At 45.8% G+C, this 26,998-nt stretch overlaps 1 protein-coding gene across 1 annotated transcript in view; it reads left to right on the top strand.

Annotated features, from left to right (window-relative positions):
• STRC (stereocilin) overlaps positions 1 to 26,998 on the top strand; it is a 140,597-nt gene that overhangs the window by 41,766 nt on the left and 71,833 nt on the right. The window contains exons 13-17 of the mRNA XM_075345883.1: positions 12,708 to 12,875; positions 15,223 to 15,366; positions 17,593 to 17,651; positions 17,805 to 17,928; positions 18,010 to 18,101. Coding sequence (XP_075201998.1) covers positions 12,708 to 12,875; positions 15,223 to 15,366; positions 17,593 to 17,651; positions 17,805 to 17,928; positions 18,010 to 18,101 — 587 coding nt within the window. The remainder of the gene's footprint in view (positions 1 to 12,707; positions 12,876 to 15,222; positions 15,367 to 17,592; positions 17,652 to 17,804; positions 17,929 to 18,009; positions 18,102 to 26,998) is intronic.

Here is a 26,998-nt window from a genome sequence, read left to right as displayed (position 1 = left end):
CCCTTTGGTGTTGCTAAGAACAGGTGTACACAAATCCTGAGGAACACTCTGCACCACACCCACCAAACACCCATTGGGCAGCCTGAGGGGAATAGGGCTGCCCAGATGGAGGGATGGTAGAAGGAGGGCCAGAAGTGTCAGTTGTAGTCAGAGAGTGTCAGTGAGCAGCGACAGGAAGAGGCCACGCTGCGGAGCTGGGCTCCTGTACCCATCCCAGGTGCCGGACGTTGGCCTGGCCTGGAATGAGCTGGAACCCCAGCCACAGGGGGTAGTGGCAAGGGGCACGATACTGCCACGGAGGGCAGTTCGGCGGCCTTGTGCTACAACCGGGCAGGGGCCAGGGCACAACGGGGTATGCGGAACCTAGGCTGAGAAGTAGCTTTATGCAGCCCAGTAATTCACCCGACGAGGATGGAATCTTCATGAACCGCTGTTCCCGGGACTGCGACTTGGATTGAAGAAGAAACCAAGCAGCTGTGCAGGAGAATGCAGACGCAGTTCCTGTTCATATTGAATCACTGGAGGGAAGAGATGAGGAGTCTGGCGATGGCGGTGCGAGACTGTGAGATCGAAATCCCACGTGAAGAGAGGGTAAGAGGTTACCCAGTCCCTGATGATTACCTTGATCCGGCCATGGCGGCTGAGGGATCCGGTCCGCCCCCGCTTGTGGCAACCACTTCACCGTCACCTACCCCGTCCTCGACGGACGCCGAGCTGCCATCACCCATCCCGGCAGCGGAACCTGCAGTATTCTTATGTGAAGCTCCAGCAGCAGCCCCGTGGTCTACCGTCATCACAGTCACATCAGCGGTCACCTGGACCCCGGCCAGACCAGACCCGGCCGCATAATCGGGCCCATCCTCAGAGGCGGAGCACCCGAGCCCTGCAACACCTGCTGCGGAGCGGTCGGTTTTTCTGCCTACAGCAGCGGGAGTGGGACCTTCCAGTCTACCGGTTCCACTACCGCGCGGCATCCCGTCGGCTGTTGGGGCTGCACCAGTTCTCTTAAAGCCAGAGCCAGTCAGGGAGCTGAGGCCAGACACCGATGCCCCCTGCTGGGAACGACCACAACAACAGCTGATACCGACAACGACCCCGGCAGATCAACGGCAGCGGGAGATGATTGCTCGTACCCAGAGAGAGAAGGATCATCTGAGGAAATCTACGTTCCGTGTCCGTGGCCCACCGAGGAGGGTCATGGTGCACAGTTTTGACCCTGAGAAAGGATGGGGTTTAATCCGTGAAGCAGGCCTCACAGCAGGGGTGTTTGTGTCCCAGCGGGACGGGTCCCCGCATCTGCCTTGGAAGCACCCCGCACATAACTTGGAGCCGGAAGAAATGGTCACTTACACCTGACACTGCGGGGAACGGGGCTGGTATGCCCTGGAGGTGACCAAGCACATGATGTATGAGGAAGGGTATGTGTCGGCAGAGGTAGCACGCAGCCGCAAAGAAGTGTGGCTACAAGACCCGACCATCTACTATTAAAAATGTTAATACTGAAAAAGTTAACGATGTAATAGAATTGTTAGGTATCGGTGCTTTCGTTTGTTGTTTTTCACAGTTTGCTGTTTTACATATAGAAACTGCTAGAAAATGAGTACTTTAATGAAACGGTTTTAAATTAAACGGAAAAGTAACCTGATTTTCCTCTAGATTTGCTACAGGTGTACACTGGTACATGGACTTTGCCAATTTTTCAAGTACTTCATTGTTTTAAATAGCTAAGTAAACATGGACCACGGTCACAGGACTGGCGTGACCAACACAAACTTGTGTCTTGTACATTATTGCACCTCCTGTGCCACAAGAGTCGTTTGACACAGCCCCGGGACCTTAACCCGGTAAAGGACCTACCTTAGGTTTCCAGGGGGAACAGGTTGTTTGGGTGGGGGGTTATTGGGATCCGGGACGTTGGGACTGGACTGTGGCAGGAAGGGACCGCAACGCGGTAGGTTGGGTCCCCGCTGCCATCACAACCGGTGGCATCCCCCTGATGACAGATGAACTAAAACAAAAAAAAAATGTTGCAACGTTAAAGTAAAAGTGCCTCCCTCATTAGGGCAGAATCTGTTAATAAATGTTAATTATGTTAACCTTTTCTCTTTCTAGTTTAATAAATGCTTGGTGTCCTGTAGCTCGCGGACGAGCTACGTTTAACCAAGGGGGAATGTGATGCCCTGGCCTATCAGGTCGTCACAAGGGTGCCGTGCAATCTGCCCTTCTGCATGGTACCCGCTCCTCCTTGGTTATGGGTCCTGTCCCTTTGGTGTTGCTAAGAACAGGTATACACAAATCCTGAGGAACACTCTGCACCACACCCACCAAACACCCATTGGGCAGCCTGAGGGGAATAGGGCTGCTTAGATGGAGGGATGGTAGAAGGAGGGCCAGAAGTGTCAATTGTAGTCAGAGAGTGTCAGTGAGCAGTGACAGGAAAGGTCACGTTGCGGAGCTGGGCTCCTGTACCCGTCCCAGGTGCCGGACGTTGGCTTGGCCTGAAAGGAGCTGGAACCCCGGTCACAGGGGTAGTGGCAAGGGGCACGGTACTGCCATGGAGGGCAGTTCGGCGGTCTTGTGCCGAATTACAACCGGGCAGGGGCCAGGGCACGACAGGGTATGCGGACCCTAGGCTGGGAAGTAGCTTTATACAGCCCAGTAATTCACCTGACGAGGACGGAATCTTCATGAACCGCTCTCCAAAATCGGGGTACTAGCGCAACGAGAGGGATAGGACTTCCCAAAACCGTCCAGAAAATCCCAAGCGTGAACCCTGAGAACAAGCTCACCCTGCTAGCCACGCAGGTGAACAGGACCCGAGTAGTTTTAGGCGAAAGAGATCCACCAAGTGTAAACACAGTGCCAAGGGACAAGGCTTCAGACCAACCAGCAACGCCAAAAGGGCACGGACCCAGCGTGTTCGAACTAAAGCCACAGGGCATTCAAGACTTTGGTTTACCCGGTGTCAGTGTCAGCATCTCTGGACTGTCTGAGTACGTTGTGCCCCTTTGCCTCCAACGGGTCCCCACTCTACCATCACCGAGCCCTTGGACACCTTCCGCTACCCACGGAGGGGTTAATATCTGCAGCTGCCATTCCATCGCTCCGCCGGGCGCTCCCTCTCTCTCCCAAACACAGCAGCGGTGGTATCCCGCTTTACCACGACCCGTGGGTAGCATCACGAACACTATCCAATCCACCCATCATCCCCCCTTTTGTAAATACCTTTCTACCCCATTTTTCATTTCGAGTGGCCGCGCAACCCCAACTCGGGTCCGGAGACCCCTCGAGCCACTGCAGATCCGGATCCGAGCAGCCCATCGTCTGTCGCGGGGGCGGCGCATTAGGAAAATCCCAGTCAAATGTGAACTTTAACTATCTGAACTACAGTCAACTGATAGTGTGAAGCCCTGGTAAAACCAGGTAGTCACAGAAAGAGTTAATCCTCCTTGGCAGCTACACAATCCCCACACAGATGTACAGCAGCCAATCAGGCCCTACTCACCCCCTCCCAAGGAAAAGGGAGAGGGCGAGGGGAGTTAAGGAAGTGACAGAGCAGAATTTAGTTGAGTTGTGCTGTACTCAGTGGAAAGCTGACAGGGGAGGCTTGCAGCTCCCCAGAGAAAGTGGTAGCCGGGGTTATGCACTATGACGCCGCACGGTCCGCCCCCTTAATAAGGAGGCGGGTCGCCGGCCAGAGCGACGTCGCATGGCAAGGTGAATGCATGTGAAGCTGGCGTAGCGATAATGTTCGCTACGCCAGCTATCACCACATATCGCTGCTGCGACAGGGGCGGGGACTATCGCACTCAGCATCGCAGCATCGGCTTGCGATGTCGTAGTGTGCAAAGTACCCCTAAGGTGATCTAAGGTCATAAGATGAAATCTGTGTGGTAAATGTTGATTCTGTACAGAAAATCTGACAGATTGTAAATTTCCAGAGTAATTTATGCAGCTTATTTGGATTGTTATGAATCACAGTGGTTGAATCTCCAGTGATCGTACAGTTATGACATCTTCAGTGCAGTTGCATAGGCACAGTACAGCTGGATGGTAATAAACTTCTGCAGACACGAGATGTCACTAGCAGCACACTATTCAACTATGAAAGAAGTCATTTACTATTGTTGCCACACATAGCACACTTACTAATCCTGCCAGAGTGTTCAGGGTTTTAAGCCGAGGGTTGTATTTTTAAATTTTGTTTTTTTTTTAATAAACTATAAAAGGAGATATTTTGTGAGATACTTGAATTTGCTCATCTTTGTACAGGTTGTACACCACATATCTGTTTTTTATAGACATTGGTGATAAGCGGGCTTTACACGCTGCAATCTTGCTAGCGAGATCGCAAGCGATCGTACCCGCCCCCGTCGGTTGTGCGACACGGGCATATCAATGCCTGTGTCGCACAACCTCGCTTACCGCCGTCACACGGACTTACCTGCCCTGCGACGTCGCTCTGGCCGGGGAACCGCCTCTTTCCTAAGGGGGCGGGTCGTGTGGCATCACAGCAACGGCAGGCGGCCAATAGAAGCGGAGGGGCGGAGATGAGCCGGACGTAAACATCCCTCCCACCTCCTTCCTTCTGCATTGCCGGTGGAGGCAGGTAAGGAGATGTTCCTTGCTCCAGTGGTGTCACACACAGCGATGTGTGCTGCCGCAGGAACGAGGAACAACATCGCTAACATCATGAAAACGATTTTTTGTTTCAGGACGACCTCTCCACGGCAAATGATTTTGCCCTCTTTTGCGATCGTTTAAGATCGCTCTTAAGTGTAAAGCCCGCTTTACACGCTACAATATATCTTACGATGTGACGGCGGGGTCACGTCGTAAGTGACGCACATCCGTCATCGTAAGTATGATTGTAGTATGTAAAACCTCCGTGCAATTGCGACTGAACGAAAATCTGTTCATCGCATGCACGTCGTTCATTTCTCAAACATTGAACGTGCGGTTGTGCAATGTTCCCGAGGCAGCACACATCGCAGTGTGTGACACCCCGGGAACATTGAACGACAGCTTACCTCCGTCTGCGGCTCCCGCCGACAATGCGGAAGGAAGGAGGTGGGCGGGATGTTTACGTTCTGCTCATCTCCGCCCCTCCGCTTCTATTGGCCGGCTGCCGCGTGACGTCGCTGTGACGTTGAACGTCCCTCCCACTCCAAAGTGGATGTTCTCCGCCCACAGCGAGGTCGTATGGACGGGTAAGTACGTGTGACAGCTTTTAATCGATTGTGCGGCACGGTCAAAAAAATTGAACGTGTCGCACATACGATGGGGGCGGGTCACATCGCATACGATATCGTATGCAAAATTGAAAGGTGTAAAGCAGGCTTTACATGCTACGATCTTGTTAATAAAGCCGGATGTGCGTCACAAACAACGTGACCCTGACGATAATTCATTAATGATATAACAGCTTGTAAAACCCGCTATAATTTTGATCACAATAACAAGCTATTTTCCACAGAAAAGTAATTGGATAGGAGACAAAAACAAAACAAAACGCTTTTCTATAAAATTGGAGGCATATGGAAGTACATATGTAGAGTTTCCTACAAGCCTTTGGGTAATCTCTGTATATCTTAGGGATTTCTAAACATTAGTGAGGTATTCTCATGTTATGAAATTGGTATAGTTGGTTAGAGAGCATGAAAATAGATAGTTTGCAATTGACTTGCTTTTTCTACATGCAGTATTGATCTACTGTGAGAGCTATTATCTTACATAGTGTATATAGCATGTTGCTAAGGTCACTGACCTCCAGAGCTTAGTCGAGTGTGTGCAATACTTACATTGCACGTTGAGGCATTAATTTCCAAGATCCTAGCCAACTCTCTCCAACCCATAGATTTCTATACAGCAATTAGCTATTCACCTCTCTCCCTTCACTCTCAGCTCCTAACATGTTATTAGTCCTGCAAAATCACCAGCCCCAGCATTGGCAGTTTCCAGGGCAGTTCCCCAATTCACTGCTCACTTGAAAATATGTTTGTTTAAAGGACCTGCTATCCCTATATGCAAATATAGTGTTAATAGTGTATATTTAAGAACTAGTACTGACAGACTAGTAATGTGTCAAAATACCATAAGCTCAGCAGTAGAACAGTAGAACAAAGCTACTGAACTAGAACTGTCACTCAACGAGGAGTGACCGCCCCACAGCAAAAAGGAATTGAAGAGAATGGAGATCTGTGTGTTGCTGAAGAAATACGTTGCGATTAACCCTTTAATAAAATCATATTTATGAGACCTTAGAATTTATTTTTCACATATCCGTAATGTAATATTTGTTTCTCCGACCTTACATCATATATAGTATATCAGCAATATCTACAGTGCCTTGCGAAAGTATTAGGCCCCCTTGAATTTTTCAACCTTTTCCCATATTTCAAACTTCAAACATAAAGATAACATTTTAAATTTTATGGTGAAGAATCAACAAGTGGGACACAATTGTGAAGTTGAACGAAATTTATTGCCTATTTTAAACTTTTTAAAAGAATAAATAACTGAAAAGTGGGGCGTGCAATATTATTTGTCCCCTTTACTTTCAGTGCAGCAAACTCACTCCAGAAGTTCATTGAGGATCTCTGAATGATCCAAATTTGTCCTAAATGACTGATGATAAATATAAGCCACCTATGTGTAATCTAGTCTCCATATAAATGCACCTGCTCTGTGATAGTCTCAGTGTTCTGTTTAAAGCGCAGATAGCATCATGAAGACCAAGGAACACAACAGGCAGGTCTGTGATACTGTTGTGGAGAAGTTTAAAGCCGGATTTGATTACAAAAAGGCTTCCAAAACTTTAAACATCCCAAGGAGCACTGTGCAAGTGATAATATTGAAATGGAAGGAGTATCATACCACTGCAAATCTACCAAGACCTGGCCGTCCATCCAAACTTTCATCTCAAACAAGGAGAAGACTGATCAGAGATGCAGCCAAGAGGCCCATGATCACTCTGGATGAACTGCAGAGATCTACAGCTGAGGTGGGAGAGTCTGTCCATAGGACAACAATCACTGCACACTGTTGTACACTTCACAAATTTGGCCTTTATGGAAGAGTGGCAAGAAGAAAGACATTTCTCAAAGATATCCATAAAAAGTTTGCCACAAGCCACCTGGGAGACACACCAAACATGTGGAAGAAGGTGTTCTGGTCAGATGAAACCAAAATCGAACTATTTGGGCACAATGCCAAATGGTGTTTGGCATAAAAGCAACACAGCTCATCACCCTGAACACACCATCCCCACTGTCAAATGTGGTGGTGGTAGCATCATGGTTTGGGCCTGCTTTTCTTCAGCAGGGACAGGGAAGATGGTTAAAATTGATGGGAAGATGGATGGAGCCAAATACAGGACCATTCTTGAAGAAAACCTGTTGGAGTCTGCAAAAGACCTAAGACTGGGACAGAGCTTTGTCTTCCAACAAGACAATGATTCCAAATATAAAGCAAAATCTACAATGGAATGGTTCACAAATAAACGTATCCAGGTGTTAGAATGGCCAAGTCAAAGTTCAGACCTGAATCCAATCGAGAATCTGTGGAAAGAGCTGAAAACTGCTGTTCACAAACGCTCTCCATCCAACCTCACTCAGCTCTAGCTATTAGCAAAGGAAGAATTGGCAAGAATTTCAGTCTCTCGATGTGTAAAACTGATAGACACATACCCCAAGCGACTTCCAGCTGTAATCACAGCAAAAGGTGGCGCTACAAAATATTAACTTAAAGGGGAAGAATAATATTGCACGCCCCCCATTTCAGTTATTTTTTTAAAAAAGTTTAAAATAAGCAATAAATTTCATTCAACTTCACAATTGTATCCCACTTGTTGATTCTTCACCATAACATTACATTTTTAATATTTATGTTTGAAGCCTGAAATGTGGGAAAAGCTTGAGAAATTCAAGGGGGCCGAATACTTTCGCAAGGCACGGTAAACAACTACTTATCTGGATCTTCATTATCTGTATGCTCATTTATGCGATGTAGACACTTTTCCTAAAACGATGAATAAAATATCACATGTGGACAAAATTGTAGGTACCCATCTGTTGAAGTAAGAAAAACCCACAATGGTCACTTGAAATGATTTGAAATTGAGAAAAGTAATTTTACAATTTAAATTTACTGAATATCAAATAATAAAAATCAGACATTGCTTTTGAAATTTGGTTCAATAAAAATAAATAAAAATAAACTAATGAAAATGGCTTGGACAAAACGTTTGTGCACCTAGTTAAGATTAAAAATAATTTGACTAAGGGTGGCTTTACATGCTGTGATATCCGGCCCGATATCGCTAGCATGACACCCGCCCCCATCGTTTGTGCGCGACGGGCATATCGCTGCCTGTCGCGCACAAAATCGCACACCCCGGTCACATATACTTTCCTGTCCTTCGACGTCGCTGTGACCGGCGAACCGCCTCCTTTCTAAGGGGGCGGTCCGTTTGGCATCACAGTGACGTCACTAGGCGGCCGCCCAATGTAAGCGGAGGGGCGGAGATGAGCGGGACGTAACATCACGCCCACCTCCTTCCCTCCGCATTGTGGCCGGAGGCAGGTAAGTAGATGATCCTCGTTCCTGCGGCGTCACACGTAGCGATGTGTGCTGCCGCAGGGACGTGGATCAACTTCGCCCCAGCAACAGCAGCGATAACATGTCAACGAGGAGCGATTTTGGACGTTTTTGCAACGATCCAAAATCGCTCCTAGGAGTCACACGCTACGACATCGCTACAGCGGCCGGATGTGCGTCACAAAATCCGTGACCCCAACAAGATCGCTGTAGCGAAATCGTAGCGTGTAAAGCCCGCTTAAGGTGTGTTGTGTAACTAGCATACCAGGGGTCTACAAACTTGTAATCAGTCAGTCTGCCTACTTGAAGGATGAAAAGTAGTCACTGTGCTGTTTGGTTTCATGGTGTTTACCACACTCAGCATAGACCAAACAAAGCTAAAGAGAGAGTAGTTTCAAGAGATTAGAAACATGTTAAAGGTAAAGGTTTTAAGACCATCTCTAAACACTTCATGTTCCTGTTACTAGAGTTGCATATATTATTCAGAAGTTTAAGGTGTATGGGACTGTTGCCAACCTCTATGGATGTGGCTGCTAAAGGGAAACTGATGCCAAATTGAATAGATAAATAATACGAATGGTAACCAAAGAGCCGAGAACAGCTTCCAAAGAGATTAAAGGCAAAGGGCAAAAGCAAGGTACATCAGTGCGAGATTACACCATCTGTCATTGTCTTGACCAAAGTGAACTTCAAGTAAGATGAGGAAACCACTGCTGAAGGCAAATAATAAAAAAGTCAGACTGTAATTTGCCAATATGCATATTGATAAGCTACAAAGCTTTTGTAAGAATGTAGTTTGAACAGATAAGACAAAACTGGAACTTTTATGGAAGCCAGATTAACTCTATGGTCACAGATGCAAAAATGGAGCATACAAAGAAAAGAACATTGTACCTATTGTGAAACATGATGGTGGCTTGGTTATGTTTTGGGGCTGCTTAGTTGTATCTAGCAGAAGATGTCTTGAATCGGTGCAGGGTAAAATGAAATCTAAAAAAAAAATAAATAAAATCTTTATTTTTATATAGCGCTAACATATTCCGCAGCGCTTTACATACATCAGGAACACTGTCCCCATTGGGGCTCACAATCTAAAGTCCCTATCTGTATGTCTTTGGAGTGTGGGAGGAAACCGGAGTACCCGGAGGAACCCACGCAAACATGGGGAGAACATACAAACTCCTTGCAGATGGTGTCAAAACTAACAAAGCATTCTGGAGTGAAACATGCTGCCCAATGTCAAAGATCGGTCTGAGTCGCAGCTCATGGGTCTTCCAACAGGATAATGACCTAAAACAAACAGCTAAAAATATTCAAGAATGGCTTAGAGCAAAATAATGGACTATTCTGAAGTGGCCTTCTCTGAGCTGTCATCTAAATCCTACTGTACATCTGTGGAAGGAACTGAAACTTGCAATATGGAGAAGGCACCCTTCAAACTTGAGAGAGCTGGAGCATTTTGCTCACAAGGAATGGCAAAAAATACCTGGGGCAGGTGCAGAAGTCTCAGTCTCGTTGAAGGTTTTCAGGGATTGCTCCAAAAGGTTGTGTAACAAAATACTAAGTTAAGGTACTATAATTTTTGTCCAGGCCATTTTCATTTATTTATTTTTCAAAATGTTTCTGTTGAGCCACAATTCAAAATCAATGTCTGATTTTCATTGGATTCGTTAGTTAAAATTCAGTTAATGTATATTGAAAATTAGTTTTGTCAGTCTCAAGTTATTTCAGTGATTACTGTAGGTTTTCAGTGACATAACTAGAGTCTGATGGTCCCCGGTTTAAAATTTGGACCTGGGTGCCCCGCACCTCCTGCATATTGGTCAGATGTATGAGCCCTTATAGCTTTGTAAATTCTATAAAGAGATAAGCATTTCCCCTGATGTGCCGGGGTCGTGGTCGCGCCCTATGTGGTCACCTTCCAGCGGATTTGTGTGCGGTTTTGGCTTCAGTACTAAATGTGCCCTCAGCCTCTCGTTTTACTAGTGGAGTATGTAGGTTCTTCTCCTATAGTCTAGGAACCAGTCCCTGTGCTGCGGCCAAGTCTTTCCACCCGATATTGTATGTGGAACGGGAGTATGGCGCACTTCCCATGGTCCCTAGGACCCCATCTGTCTTGTGCACAGGCCGAGCTGCACCAGCTCCAGGCCACAGGTCTTCACTCCTCCACTGCTCCTTTTCGACCCTTTGACACTGCAGACTGCTCCCACACACTAGACTCCATCCCTCGGCCTGGTTTCGGGTTCACCACGCCCTTGCCATGTCTGATGAGGCGTTGCTAAGGAGAGTGTTGTGTGTTTTGTGTGCATACCAGTGGATGACGTCTTCTGTACCCAGGATGGAATACCACACCTCTGGATGAGGTGCAGTACCTCTTTGGCGACTGAAGCCTCAGGGGCGCCACACTCCCTCCCCCTTCATTATGTAGTAATGTCCCTCATCCTGGGCTCCTTCCTGGTAAATATGTCCCCCATCCTCAGCCCCTTCCTGATAAATATGTCCCCCATCCTGGTTTATATGCCTCCCATCCTGATATACATGTCCACATTCTGGGCCCTTTCCTGGTATACCACATTTTTCGTTTTATAAGACGCACCAGATTATAAGATGCACCCCAAATTTGGAGAAATAAAAAGAGAAAAAAAATATATGGGGGGTCCGTTTTATAATCTGGTGGTGTCTTACCAGGGAGAGGGGGCAGCAGTGGAGCGGGGGTCACAAGAGGCAGGAGAGGTACTGGAGTACTGCGATGCTGTGAGTGGTACAGAGGGGGGGTCCAGATACTCACTGCGGGTGCTGCTCTGTGCTGGTGCTGGTTATGTGACTCTGCTCTGTGCGGGTCTGATGACATGGCTTTGCTCTGTGCGGGGGTGGTGACGTGGCTCTGCTCTGTGCGGGGGCAGTGAGACACTAGCCATTCTGAAGATGCTCGTGGTCAGCAGTGAGGGCGTCAATACTGGTGGCCGGATTCTGCGCATGCACAGATAAGAGCTTAAGCTGAGGGCTCCATCTGCGAATGCGCTGACTGTAGGCGCCATTATTTGAAGTCCTGACCGCCAACATCTTCAGAGTGACTGCCCGCTGCACAGAACAAAGCAGCCATGCACAGAGCAGAGCAGCCTCGCACAGAGCATTCCCTCCGCCGCACAGAGCAGATTCGAGCAGAGCCGCGCCGCCCGACACACACAACAGCGCCACACAGAGAAGCACTGGCATTACACTGCATAGCATTACCCCTGCCTCTTTGACCCCTCTTCACCACCCCCCGGTAAGCTACATTCGGATTTTAAGACGCACCCCTCATTTTCCTCCCAAATTTTTGGGAGGAAAAGTGCGTCTTATAATCCAAAAAATTCGGTGTATGGCCCCCATTCTGGTATATATGTCCCTATCCTGGTCTGTATGTCCCTATCCTGAGCCCCTTCATAGTAAATATGTCTCCCCACCCTGGACCCCTTCCTGGTATATATGTCCCCCATCCTGGTATATCTGTCTCCCATACTGATAAATATGTCACCATCTTCGTAAATGTCCCCATCCTTGGCCACTTCATGGTAAATATGTCCCACATTTTGCTATAGCTGTTTCCCATCGTGGTATATATGTCCCTATTCTGGGCCACTTTCTGGTAAATATGACCTCATCCTTGGCCCCTTCATGGTAAATTTGTCCCTTATCCTGGCATATCTGTCTCCCATCCTGGTTTATATGTCCTTATACTGGGCCCCTTCCTGGTAAATATGTCTCCCATCCTGGCATATATGTTCTTATCCTGGGCCCCTTCCTGGTATATATAGCCCCCTTTCTGCATCTAATACATAAAAAACTATAACATTCTACTCACCTTCCCTGGCTACCATGTTGCGCAGCATCCTCCTCTGTAGCCGGTGCAGTGTCCTGGGACGCACATCCAGCTGAAGTAGGCTCTCGGTCCAATAGACCTCTTCCAGCCTTGGGCCCAGTCGCAGTTGCGACCTCTGAGACCGCTATCATTATGCCCCTGTGGGCTTTTCTTCCTTTACCGGAAGGGTACTAACAATTTTTCCACATGTGTAAATCAATTGTGCACTTTATTAGACAAGTAATAAATTCTTTATGTTATTTTGTAGGTTGCAGAGCTGGTAATTTGTGAGCTACACTCCTTGCTTCCTGTTCTCAGCCCGGAGCACTTGCGTTTTCTCTCCACCTCTCTAATGGCTAAAACTTGCCAGTGTCTACGTCCTTCTCTGACTCTATTGACGGCTGCTCAGAAAGCAGCTTTAATGCAGTCATTAAGGGTATGTTGCTTATCACATATCATAAATGCTTATTGAAAACATACACATATGTTTTTTACTTACTTTGTGTTAACAAGGTCCATAGTATGTACAGCAGGTGAAATAAATATTGAATGCATCACCAATTTTTTAAGTATATATATTACTAAAGGGTCTATTGACATAAAATTCTCATCAGATATCAGTAACAACCCATCCAATCCACACAAGCAAACAAATCAAACTATAGAAGTCCATAAATTATGTGTAATAATGAAAAATGTCAAGGAAAAAGTATTGAACACATGCTTAAAGAGTAGAGATGGGCGGACCTGGATTGTAAATTGAGTGCTGGGCCAGGGCCTGGAGTTCTCAGGGAACTCCAGTCAATTATCCGGATCTGGCAACTCAGGAAATAAAAAAAAAAATTAAAGAAAAATAAAGAAAATGAGAATAAAGCAAGCGCGTTATACTTACCGAGTCGCGTTTCCCCAAAAATAGGACCTACCCGAAAATAAGCCCTAGTTCTTTTTTCAGGGCAAATAAAGTATACAGTAAGATAGTGTCTTAGTTTTGGAAAACCATTGTAAAGCATACAGCTACGGACTGCAGTCCCCAGTTGTGTGCTTTTCATGACTGTGTATCAAAATAAGAAGATGCACATGTGGCTTTTTTTAAATTATTTAAGTAAATGATTTTTAAAAAACATCATGCGGTCCCCCCCTTCAATTTTGATGCCCAGCCATGATAAAACCAACAGCTGGTATTCGCCGGCTGGAGTTGCCCATGATTATTGAGCTCCCCAGCCTAAAAATAACAGCTTCCGCTGCCCAGGATTGTTGCATCCATTAGAATCCACTATAGACCACTGCGCAACCAGCTCTGTCCTCACCTATTGTACCATCACCCATTCCCTGTAGACTGTGAGCCCTCGCGGGCAGGGTCTTCTCTCCTATACCAGTCTGTCTTGTACTGTTAATGATTGTTGTACGTATACCCTCTTTCACTTGTAAAGCGACATGGAATAAATGGTGCTATAATAATAATAATAATAATTAGAAGCAACAGTCCTGGAACTTTACCCAGCTCGTCCTGATTGTCCTACTGTGGTGGAAATCAGGGTAATAAAGGGTTAATGACACTAAGCCCTAGATTAGTAATGGGATTAGTAATTACTAATCTGTAAGTGAAAAGAAATAAAAATAAACAGAAAAAACCTTAATTTTAAATAACATACAAAAAAATCCACCCATTAGATTCGACAATCCTGGGCAGCTGCAGGCTGCTGTTTTTAGGCTGCTGGCCCAATAAGCATGGGTCTCTCTAGCCTCAGAATTTTGATACCCAGCCATGATAAAGCCGACAGCTTATGTCCAAAAGATAAAAATTACAAAAAAATTACAGGTGCCAAATTAATGATAAATTCCCTCCTATTTGAATCAATGGCACCATTGTTTTTCTACCCTTAATGCCATTGCCTCATGTTTGGAAGTTATCTTCTAATCACTGGATAGGAAAAAACTTAATAATCACTGGTGGACCCCATGATCCTAAGAATTGTGGCTCTGAAGAGCCCAATGTGAATGGAATGGTGGTCAATCAATAGCACATCTGCTCTATCTATTCTCAACAGGAGTGTTGAAAACCAGCTGAACATTGCGCTTGGCTGTCTCTAATGTAATGGAGGTGCATGTGATCGACAACCATTTATATTGGGCTCTTCAGAACCCCGGTTCTCAGGATTGCTGAGGGTTCCAGTGGTCGGACCCACAGCGTTAAGAAAGTTATCCCCTATCCAATGATTAGGGCAACACTACCAAACTTGAGACAACCCTTTTAAAAAATAGGATCACATGTGAACTATCCATCCCCAGAATATTTTTTAAATTTTTATTTAAAAAAAAATGCTTTCCATGACGTGCGCCTATAGAAATGCTAGGAAGTCAAAGTGCCCATAAATCAGTAAAAAACAGCCACTTAGTGGTGATCCACAAGAGACTTAGTGATCCACAAGAGACATAATGCTGCCCTAAAACTGGAAGCTACTGTTCCAAATATGATTGTCTGTCAAAGTGCTAGCATAGCAATGCCCGCTAAAGTGCCACTGTGTAAAGTAAGTGCCTACAGATTCTGCATAATGGTGCCAGTTTGCAATAGTACACTTTACGGTTTTGTAGTCCTCCACAAAATATAGTTGTTATAAATTTGTGTTCATCACTCTTTTTATATTTGCTTTTTACGAAATTTATAAAATAATTCAAATGACTATAATAAAGTATTCAGTTGATTGCGAGACAAAGCTAGGACATCACAAATATTTTTTTCCATTATGCTATGTAGAAATGCTATTTTTTTCTTACTTATATAGAGGCATATCCAAGATGTTGAGCTGTGGCCTGAGCAATTTTCATGTCTTCTTCCATTTGCACCACTAAAACTGTTGCATTTGGACACACAAATACTACTGCGGAACATGAGCCTGTATGGAGAAGTTGCCTGGATGCCGCAGCAGGTAACTACTGGCTAGAGTGGTGTCATTCAATGGCAAATTGCTTGATAATAGCAATGAGCTGAAACAGAAAAATTATACAAAAATGTAGAACTTTTAATGCAGTTTAAAACTCACACAGCACTTTTTTTTGAAAAATATGTAGTTTTCTTTTAGCGCAAAGTCAAGTACATTCAAAAGAAATGGGAAATATAAAGGAGTTAGGGTGGGTTTACACGCTACGACATCACTAAAGCGATCTCGTTGGGGTCACGAAATTTGTGACGCACATCCGGCCGCTTTAGCGATGTCGTTGTGTGTGACACCTATGAGCGATTTTGAATCGTCACAAAAACGTTCAAAATCGCTCATCGGTGACATCCCCCCCCTATTCCCAATTATTGTTGCTGATGCTTGGGCGATGTAGCTCGTCGTTTCTGCGGCAGCACACATCGCTATGTGTGACACCGCGGGAACGAGGAACCGCACCTTACCTGCGTCCCGCCAGAAATGAGGAAGGGAGGAGGTGGGCGGGATGTTCGTCCCGCTCATCTCCGCCCCTCCGCTTTGATTGGGCGGCCGCTGTGACGCCAAACGAGCCTCCCCCTTAGAAAGGAGGCGGATCGCCAGTCACAGCGACGTCGCTAGGCAGGGATATGTGTGTGACGCTGCCGTAGCGATAATGTTCACTACGGCAGCGATCACCACATATCGGCCGTACTATCGGGGCGGGTGCTATCGCGCTTGACATCGCCAGCAAATGCTAGCGATGTCGCAGCGTGTAAAGCACCCCTAAGAGTTCTTCCTGCTGGATCCACTTTTGGCTTAAGCTCATAAGACGGTATCAAACACTACACTAGCATTTTTCGAAACAAGCAGTGTGTGAAATTTCAGATCGAAAGACAATGATAAGATTAGGGATGATCGAATATTTTCCGAGTAGGTCGCCGCTATTCGACTATTTGCGAATATTCGATGCACAATGTAAGTCTATGGGAAACCCGAATAACAACTATTCGGAACTATTCGGGCTTCCCATAGACTTACATTACGCATCGAATATTCGCATAGCGTCGAGTTATTCGTAGAATATTCATGAAGCCAAATATTTGAGGTATTCGATCATCCCTAATTAAGATCCTTTCGGGTCTTAGCTGTACAAAGGGAAATTGTGATAGAGTCTCCCTAAGTAACATTCAAATCCAACATCTAAAAACCTTATCCAGTAATGTGTTGACAATGATATCATAAAAAACAATTATGTTTGCGTTTGTGTCACTTTTTGGTTTGTTTTATAGATGACCTAAAAGTTATAGCAACCTAAATAAAATGTGTTGGACAAAAATAGTTCATAAAATTTGATCAAGCTTATGTTTTAATGAAAATATAATTGAACCTTAATTATTGTCTAAAATACTGTGAATATTACATGTATATTGCATTTCTTATATATAGTATGTAAATGACTATGTAGTACTATATGTTGTATGTACTGTAATTAAGGTACATATGTGTTATATACAGTATAGGGCCATATGGATGATGTGCAGTAGAATGGTGACAACTCTTCCTCTGCTAGTAAATATAATTTTTTTTAGTATCTTAATTATTTTATCATCTATCCAGAGTAAAAAGGTCATAACTAGAGATGAGCAAAAAGATTAATTTTACCGTTATCCAGCATCAAGTTCGGTACTAAGTGGCACCTTGGCCAGGGCAGTGTTCATTTCTTCAATGGCAATCCTCAAAGGCTTCTCTACCGTTTACTAGGCCTCAGGATGTTAGGACATTGTGGCGTGATGTACGTCATGATGCCGTATAAGGCCTAGTAACGAGTCCTCATCACACCTAGTAAGCAGCGGAGAATTCCAGGATTACCGGCACCGAAGTGTCCACTGCCCTGGTTTGGCTGCCATTGATTGCCGAATAGGACACCAGTCCAGGTTAGTTCAAATCTTTCTGCTCACCTCTAGTAATACATTTCTAGCTAACCATTTTATTCACTTGTATGAGTCTGATAATGATAGCCGTTCTGTCAGGTTAATAGAAGTAAATGATGTAGAGGTCACATGTGTACACTACTGCTCCATTCACACAGAGGACTTTGGAACCACAGGTTTTGGCATCAGTTTGGCTCTCAGGAGTCAGGCTCCAAAGATCACCTATCTTGTGGACAGGGGATAAGTGTATATAGCGGTAAAACCCGTTTAAAGTGAATAAGTATCTGTATACTCTTATCTTTTGGAACAGACTCAATTCCTTTGGAGGAAGATTCAGGCTGGTGCAAACCTGACCAAGAACACGATCCTGTAAGTCTATGTGTAATGAGATAAGATAACCTCCAGGAGGAGCACTAAATATTGCAATGAGAATAAGCAGGACATAGCTCCTTTTTGTTCTCTGTAGTTTATCCGTAGACTAGGATTGAGATAAAAAATGTAATATCTTTTCCCTGTTAATAGCAGCCTAGGAACTCTGGCTAATGGGATTGAATGTGACAATCTGCAGCAACTAAACACCCTGTCGGAAATCAGAGATGTGGTTAAGTATCTTCAAGGGATCCCTAGTGGTCTGCGAAAAAGTCTTGTAAGAAATGAAGTTTGATTTAAAATACAGCTACATTTTTCAGATTTCTTTCATTAAGATTTCTCTATTTATCTTTCATAGAGGAAGTGCATCCTGGAAGAAATTCAAAAGAGACCTGAACTTTCCTGGGAAGACACAGGCTGGATGGTGCCGGAATTCATCACTGATCTCCCGTAAGTGCAAAAACACCAATATTATGGCAGTATTTACACTTGCTGATCGTGATCTTAAAATAATCACTGATTAGCTGCATGCAAGCTAATTGGCAATTGTTTAATGGCCAGTGTAGACTGTTCACCCTGTTTGTTCAATGGATGATTACCGGCCTATTTAAAAAGGTCAATAATCGGAAAACAATAGTTCTTTCGATTACTTATTCCAGATTATCGGCCAGTGTAAATGCACCCTTAGGGGTACTTTGCACACTACGACATCGTAATCCGATGCTTGCGATTCCGAGCGCGATAGTACCTGCCCCCGTCGCAGCAGCGATATCTTGTGATCTCTGCCTTAGTGAACATTATCGCTATGGCAGCTTCACATGCACTCACCTGCCCTGCGACGTCGCTCTGACCGGCGACCCGCCTCCTTCCTAAGGGGGCGGGACGTGTGGCGTCACAGCGACGTCACACGGCAGGCGGCGAATAGAAGCGGAGGAGCGGAGATGAGCGGGACGTAAACATCCCGCCCACCTCCGTCCTTCCACATAGCTGGCGTGAGCTGCGGTGACGCAGGTAAGCTGATGTTCCTCACTCCTGTGGCTTCTCACACAGCGATGTGTGCTGCTGCAGGAACGAGGAACAACATCGTACCGTCGCTACAGCGAAATTATGAAAATGTCGGACACTACACCGATGATACGATTACGACGCTTTTGCGCTCGTTAATCGTATCAAAAACGCTTTACACACTACGATATCGACAGCGACGCCGGAAGTGCGTCACTTTCGATTTGACCCCACCGACATCGCACCTGCGATATCGTAGTGTGCAAATTACCCCTTAGATACTTATATATCAGAACCAGATGCATTAGCGATGTAAACCAAGTTTTGCTTCTATAACTTAGGGATCTCACATTCCTGATCCTCCTTTACCCTGACATCTGCCATTAGTAGCAATCAGAAGGCCTCCTTTCCCTTTAGGGGTACTTTGCACGTTGCGACATCGCTAGCATCGACTAGTGATGCCGAGTGTGATAGTACCCACCCCTGTCGCGCATGCGATATCTTGTGATAGCTGCCGTAGCAAACATTATTGCTACGGCAGCTTCACACGCACTTACCTGCCCTGCGACATCGCTCTGGCCAGCGATCCACCTTCTTCCTAAGGGGGTGGGTCGTGCGGCGTCACAGCGATGCCACGCGGCAGGCAGCCAATAGAAGCGGAGGGGCGGAGATGAGCGGGACGTAAACATCCCGCCCACCTCCTTCCTTCCGCATAGCCGGTGGAGGCAGGTAAGGAGATGTTCCTCGCTCCTGCGGCTTGACACACAGCGATGTGTGCTGCCACAGGAATGAGGAACAACATCGTATCTCTTATTGGTGCGACATTATGAAAATGACCGACGCTACACAGATCACCGATTTTCGACGCTTTTGCGATCGTTTATTGGCGCATCTAGGCTTTACACGTTGTGACGTCGTTACCGGCGCCGGATCACTTTCGATTTGACCCCGACGATATCACAGTAGCGATGTCGCAGCGTGCAAAGTACCCCTTAGTTTATGAGTGGATTTCGTGTGTGTCATTTGCTATAATGGTGAAAATTAATGGAGGGTATAAAATTATGGATTTCTAGGTAATTCATAATTATTATGTTTATAGTGCTGTTTTTATTTTTATTACTATTTGCATTTTAGTATAACATATCAAAATGTAGCAAAAAGGTTCAGAAAAAATATTAAAAGAATAAAACCAAACAATGGCGACTAAACATAGTTTGCGATATATGTTAGTACTTCCATCTAGTTCATGCAATTTTTACTGTGGGAGTTTAAAAGAGGATCATGGCGGAGTGATGATGTCCTTGCCTCATTCTCATCAGATGGTAACATGTATTACTGCACGTATAATAAATACATATTACTTTCATGGATTTTCCATTCTAAGGGCTGCTTCTCACTTGCGAGTTTCTCGCAGTAGAGCAATGCGAGAAAAACTCACATTGGAATCGGACACATGTTAGTGAATGATTCAGCTCGCATTTGCGATTTTTTTCTCAGTCCAAGTCGGACTGAGAAAAAAAATCGCAGCATGCTGCTTTTTTGCGAGTTTCTACTGCGAGTCTCTCCAATGCAAGTCTATGGGAGCGTGTAAAAAAATCGGATGTCACGGGACGGCACTCACACCATCCTAGTGACATCCGATTTTCTAATTACATTTCTCTCATGTTTCCTAAAACACTGGAAACGAGTGATGTCTCACAATGTCTGTCAATCACTATTCTCTGTCAGTCGGTCTCTCCCTCTCGGTCTCTATTCTCTCTCTGTCTGTCTGTCACTATCTCTGTCCCTCTCTCACAGTCTGTCGGTCATTTTCCCCTCCTCTCTCATACTCACCGATCCCCGATCTCCGGCGCGGCGGTGCACGGCATTCACACTGCTGCGGCGGCTTTTACTATTTTGAAAAAGCCGGCCGCTCATTAAACAATCTCGTATTCCCTGCATTACCCGCCCACAGGCGCCTATGATTGGTTGCAGTGAGACACGCCCCCACGCTGAGTGACAGGTGTCTCACTGCACCCAATCACAGCAGCCGGTGGGCGTGTCTATACTGTGCAGTGAAATAAATAATTAAATAATTAAAAAAACCGGCGTGCGGTCCCCCCCAATTTTAATACCAGCCAGATAAAGCCATACGGCTGAAGGCTGGTATTCTCATGATGGGGAGCTCCACGTTATGGGGAGCCCCCCAGCCTAACAATATCAGTCAGCAGCCGCCCAGAATTGCCGGATACATTAGATGCGACAGTTCTGGGACTGTACCCGGCTCTTCCCGATTTGCCCTGGTGCGTTAGCAAATCGGGGTAATAAGGAGTTATTAGCAGCCCATAGCTGCCAATAACTCCTAGATTAATCATGTCAGGCGTCTATGAGATACCTTCCATGATTAATCTGTAAGTTACAGTAAATAAACACACACACGCCCGAAAAAAATCCTTTATTAGAAATAAAAAACACTAACAAATTCCCTGGTTCAACACTTTAATAAGCCCCAAAAAGTCCTCCATATCTGGCGTAATCCAGGATGGTCCAGCGTCGCTTCCAGCTCTGCTGCATGAAGGTGGCAGGAGCTGCAGAAGACACCGCCACTCCTGTCAGCTCCATGCAGCAACTGAGGTGAGTATCGCGATCAGCTGAGCTGTCACTGAGGTTACCCGCGGCCACCGCTGGATCCTCCAACAGTGACAGCGGGTAACCTCAGTGACAGCTCAGCTGATCGCGATACTCACCTCAGTTGCTGCGTGGAGCTGACAGGAGCGGCTGTGTTTTCTGCAGCTCCGGTCACCTCCATGTAGCAGAGCTGGAAGCGACGCTGGACCATCCTGGATTACGCCGGACATGGATGACTTTTTGGGGCTTATTAAAGTGGTGAACCAGGGAATTTGTTAGTGTTTTTTATTTCTAATAAAGGATTTTTCAAGTGTGTGTGTGTGTGTTTATTTACTGTAACTTACAGATTAATCATGGAAGGTATCTCGTGGAGACGCCTGACATGATTAATCTAGGATTTAGTGGCAGCTATGGGCTGCCATTAACTCCTTATTACCCCGATTTGCCAACGCAACAGGGCAAATCGGGAAGAGCCGGGTACAGTCCTAGAACTGTCGCATCTAATGTATGCAGCAATTCTGGGCGGCTGCTGGCTGATATTGTTAGGCTGGGGGGCTCCCCATAACGTGGAGCTCCCCATCCTGAGAATACCAGCCTTCAGCCGTATGGCTTTATCTGGCTGGTATTGAAATTGGGGGGGACCGCATGCCGTTTTTTTAAATTATTTAATTATTTATTTCACTGCACAGTATAGACCCGCCCACCGGCTGCTGTGATTGGGTGCACTGAGACACCTGTCACTCAGCGTGGGGGCGTGTCTCACTGCAACCAATCATAGGTGCCTGTGGGCGGGTAAAGCAGGGAATACGAGATTGTTTAATGAGCGGCCGGCTTTTTCAAAATAGTAAAAGCCGCCGCAGCAGTGTGAATGCCGTGCAGCGCCGCGTCGGGGATCGGGGATCGGTGAGTATGAGAGAGGGCTGCTAACTTCAGTCACTCAGGGAATAAGCGGTCACCGGTGAGACCTTCACTGGTGACCGCTAATCAGGATGCGGCACAGACAGAGCCGCAGCATGACAATGAAGTCGGGTGAAGTTAACCCGAGTTCATTCTGATCGTGCGGCTCTGTCTGTGTCTGCTGTCAGCGGCCATGTAGCAGAGCTGAATGGCAGATGACATAGTAAAAAATACGCATTACACACGCATTACACACGCATTACACACGCTAGTAAAATCATTAATTTATTCAGAAAAAGCATCGCACTTGCGTTGCACTCGGACCTAACGTGAACTAAAATCAGCAGAGTTTTTTTCAGCCAACTCGGACCGATTTTACTCGCATAGATGTGTTTCCAGCCTTAGGCTATGTGCGCACTAGGCGTTTTTGCGCATTTTTCGGGTGCATTTTTGTGCGTTTTTGGACTCAAAACTGCATGACTTTGCTTTCCCAGCAAAGTCTATGACTTTTCATTTTTGCTGTCCGCACACAACTCTTTTTTTAGCTGTGTTTTTGAGCTAAAAAAAAAATGGACATGTCAATTCTTTCCTGCGTTTTACTGCGTTTTTCACGCAGGAAATGCATTGGAAAAATGCAGCAAAATGCAGTGATCAAAAACGCAGCAAAACCGCAATAAAACGCAGTGCGTTTTTGCCGTGGATGCATTTTTGTGCGTTTTTTTGCGGCCAAAAACGCGTTTTGGAGAAGTGCTAACAAGGTCTAGTGCGCACATAGCCTAAGAGCAAAAGCCTGCAGTTACTCTTTGACTGCAGGCAGATGGGCAATTACATGACCGCATGTATTTGATTTGCATAGTTGTGATCATGAACCGACTACGCTCATCCATCTTTTTTCAATAGAAGAGAATTGAGAGAAGCAGGATGAGAATCTAGTCAACGTGTGAATATAAGTATGAAATCACATATATGAGGTCATATGATCACGCACTCACAGGTGACATACAGGAGAATCTTGACAGTTTGCACAGTGTGCATTGTCACAATTTGTCAGTGTGCAGTAGAGATGAGCGAACTGGCCGTAGTTCGGCTCGAGTTCGGTTTGTCGAACGGAGGTCTCGTTCGAGTTCAGTTCGGCGAACGTTCGACGAACCGAACTCGAACCAATAGGATATAATTGGAGGCAATCACAAACACATAAAAACGCATTATAAATGTACACATACAGTTAATAAACATTGCCATAACACTTACCGGTCCCCGCGATCCCTCCTGCACTCTGTCTCCTGCCGCTATTCCATCCGATGATCGCTGAATCCTCCCGGTGACCAGCACTGCCAGCAGTGATGCAGGACCTATCGTGACGTCAAAATAGCCATGTGACCAGTCACGTGGCTATTATCTCATTGGCCACAGACTGGTCACATGACTATGACGCGTCATGTATGACCTGTCATTGCACTCTCCGGTAGTTCTGCAGCTGCTGTCTGCTCTTCTCCATACAGACAGACAGCAGCTGCAGAACTACAAGGTTCAGCATACTCCATCCAGGACTGTATGCAGAAGTTTTTTGCCCCCTGAAAAAATTATGTGGGCTTCGCCATATTTTTGTATGCTAGCCAGGTACAGCAGGCAGCCACGGCCACAATTATGTGGGCTTCGCCATATTTTTGTATGCTAGCCAGGTACAGCAGGCAGCCACGGCCTGTACAGCAGGCAGGTACGGCTGCCCCCAACCCCCAGTTGCCTATTTGTACCCGGCTGGGAACCAAAAATAAAGGGAAGCCCTTTTTTTTATTATTTCATGAATTTCATGAAATAATTAGAAAACAAATGACGTAGGCTTCGCCCCATTTTTGTGTCCAGCCTGGTACAATTAGGCAGCTGGGGATTGGAATCCACAGCACAGGTTAGCCCGAGGTTTCTGGGCGCCTCTGCTGCGAATTGCAGTCCGCAGCCGCCCCAGAAAATGGCACTCTCATAGAAGCGCCATTATCTGGCGCTGTATCCAACTCTTCCAGCACCTGCCTGCTATACCTGGCTAGCATACAAAAATATGGCGAAGCTCACATCCTTTTTTTGTAGTTTTTTGGCAAAAAAAATAAAAAATGCTTCCCTGGATTTTCCATTGGCAGTGAAGGTAACACCAAGCAGTGGGGGTTAGCAGCCAGTAGCTGCTTGGATTACCCTTAGCTAGCAATACAGAAAATGCAGCGGGAGCCCATATATATTTTGTTTAATTATTTATTTAAATAACTAAAAACAAAATGGGCTTCCCTGTATTTTGATTGCTGGACATCACAGTGCTGTAAAAATAAATCTTTACAAAAAATGACGTAGCGCTCCGCGGTATTTTTGATTCTCAGCGCAGATAAAGCAGACAGCTATGGGTTGCCACCCCCATCTGCCTGCCGTTACCTTGGTTGGCAATCAAAATACAGGGAAGCCCATTAATTTTTTCTATTTAAAAAATAGTTAAAAAAAAAAATGACGTTGGGTCCCCCCATTTTTGATAGCCAGCTAGGGTAAAGCAGACGGCTGTAGCCTGAAAACCACAGCTGGCAGCTTTACCGTGGTTGGGGATCCAATGTGGAGGTCCCCTCAGGCTCTTTTTTTATAATTATTTTATAAATATTAATAATTACACAAAAAAAGTAGGGTCCCCCCCAAATTGGATCACCAGCCAAGGTAAAGCGGACAGCTGTGGTCTGGTATTCTCAGGGTGGGAAGGTCCATAGTTATTGGGCCTTCACAGCCTAAAAATAGCAGGCCGCAGGCACCCCAGACGTGGCGCATCCACTAGATGCGCCAATCCTGGCGCTTCACCCCAGCTCATCCCGTGCCCTGGTGCAGTGGCAAACGGGGTAATAAATCGGGTTGATACTAGCTGTAAAGTCACCTGAGATCAAGCCCAGCAGTTTGTGATGTCATGGCGTCTATTAGATACCCAACATCATAAACTGTCAGTACTAACAAAAAAAAAATCGACAAAAGAAATTTATTTGAAAAAACAGTCCCCAAAACATTTCCTCTTTCACCAATTTATTGTAAGAAAAAAAATAAAGGGGTCCCACGACGACTCTGGACCGTCTAGAATATGGGGGGGAGACACTCGGGGAATGTATCCCCCATTTTCTAGGAGTGCAGACCCTTCATGTGAGGAGTGTGGGTGCAATGAATCTGCACTCACTCTCCCCGGGTCCACAGCAGCAGAGTCCATGTCGTAATGGTTGCTACCAAAGCTGCAATGCCCTGCTCATGAGGTAAGGGCATGCCTAATCAGGAGAACTATTCTACATTTCCAAATATTGGTATTTGCTGATATTATTGCTATTCCACCTACTATATATTGGGGATAGGATCTTGGAGATGGAATACCCCTTTAAGTCCAGTTATCCAGCTGAATGAATACAACAGAGCTCGCTATTTAAATGTGTTTTCTTGTGGCGTATAACGGACTCTCATGTTTGGTAGTCGTTCAGCAGGGAAACTATAAAAGCAAATCCCTCCATTTGGAAATGTAGTATATAGCTCTCCTGATCAATTATTTTCCTTACCTCATGAGCAGGGCATTGCAGTAATAATAATAATTTATTCATTTATATAGCGTTATTAATTCCATAGTGCTGTATGTCTTTGGAGTGTGGGAGGAAACTGGAGTACCCGGAGGAAACCCACGCAAACACGGGGAGAACATACAAACTCCTTGCAGATGGTGCCCTTGGTGAGAATTGAACCCAGGACCTCAGCGCTGCAAGACTGCAGTGCTAACCACTGAGCCACCGTGCCGCCCATTTAGCTTACAGATGCATAACCACCACTCACTGTGTCTGAACACAGGAAGCTGAGCTGACAGCCGCTCTGTGCATGCGGCAGCGTCTATTGTGAAGGAGAGGGCCGTGGGGGGATCAACGCTGCACAGGTACCGTGGGACACCGGGGAACACCGGTGGGTTTATAGGGGGTGACCTGGCAGGGCCTGGGGAGGAGTTTTCTGTCGCATATGTCATGGCACATGCGACAGAAATCAGAGGAGTAGGGTGAATGCGGCCGGCGCGCTGCTGTGCGCGCGGCCATCTTGGATTTCTGGGAGGGCATCAGAGGGGGCACTTTGGTGACACCGGGGGACCGGAGGGGACCGGGGAGGAGATTTATCATGTTTGTTCATGCCAAGTGGGAGATAAATAATTTTTTACCGGCGCTGTTATTTACTGTAACGTGATCATCGGTATACGGTGTATACCTGTGATCACGTGAGCGGGGACCGGAAAAACCGTCCTGAATCATGATCTCCAGGGTCTCAGCTAGCCCTGAAACCCCGGAGATTTTCTGACGCTGGGGGGCGTTATTCACTTATTTCTGCCTGCTGTTTATAAACGAGAATGGTAGAGAAGGGTTTCCACACCGCGCCAATGACCGATAATCCAGAAGTGTCAGATTAATGTTTCTTTATTTCATGCACAGGTCAGGTCAACGCGTTTCAAGAGACTCAGCTCTCTTCATCAGGACAAGCTGGCAAAGAACATCAAATCGGGGATTTATTCCCTGACAGTGAATCTGGCTTCCTATATAGATCAAGTCATGTGTGTGCATGTTACTAACCTAAGGAGTTATCTACAGGACTCGACACATCTTATAAACATCATCAAAGACATTAAATGGCAAGAATCCTTCATATTTGTATCCCTGGACATAGCAGCTTTGTATACGAATATCCCGCATGACCTAGGGCTGGAATGCTTCAAGCAATTCATTATGACTGATGACAGATTGCCTGAGGCTCAAAAAAAGTTTCTCCTGGAAGGGATGAAGTTTATATTGCATAATAATTACTTTACCTTT

This window comes from Anomaloglossus baeobatrachus, chromosome 4 (assembly GCF_048569485.1).
Source record: "Anomaloglossus baeobatrachus isolate aAnoBae1 chromosome 4, aAnoBae1.hap1, whole genome shotgun sequence".
Classification (NCBI taxonomy): Eukaryota; Metazoa; Chordata; class Amphibia; order Anura; family Aromobatidae; genus Anomaloglossus; species Anomaloglossus baeobatrachus.
Note: the sequence above shows the minus strand (reverse complement) of the source record. Positions and strands in the feature narration are given on the sequence as shown.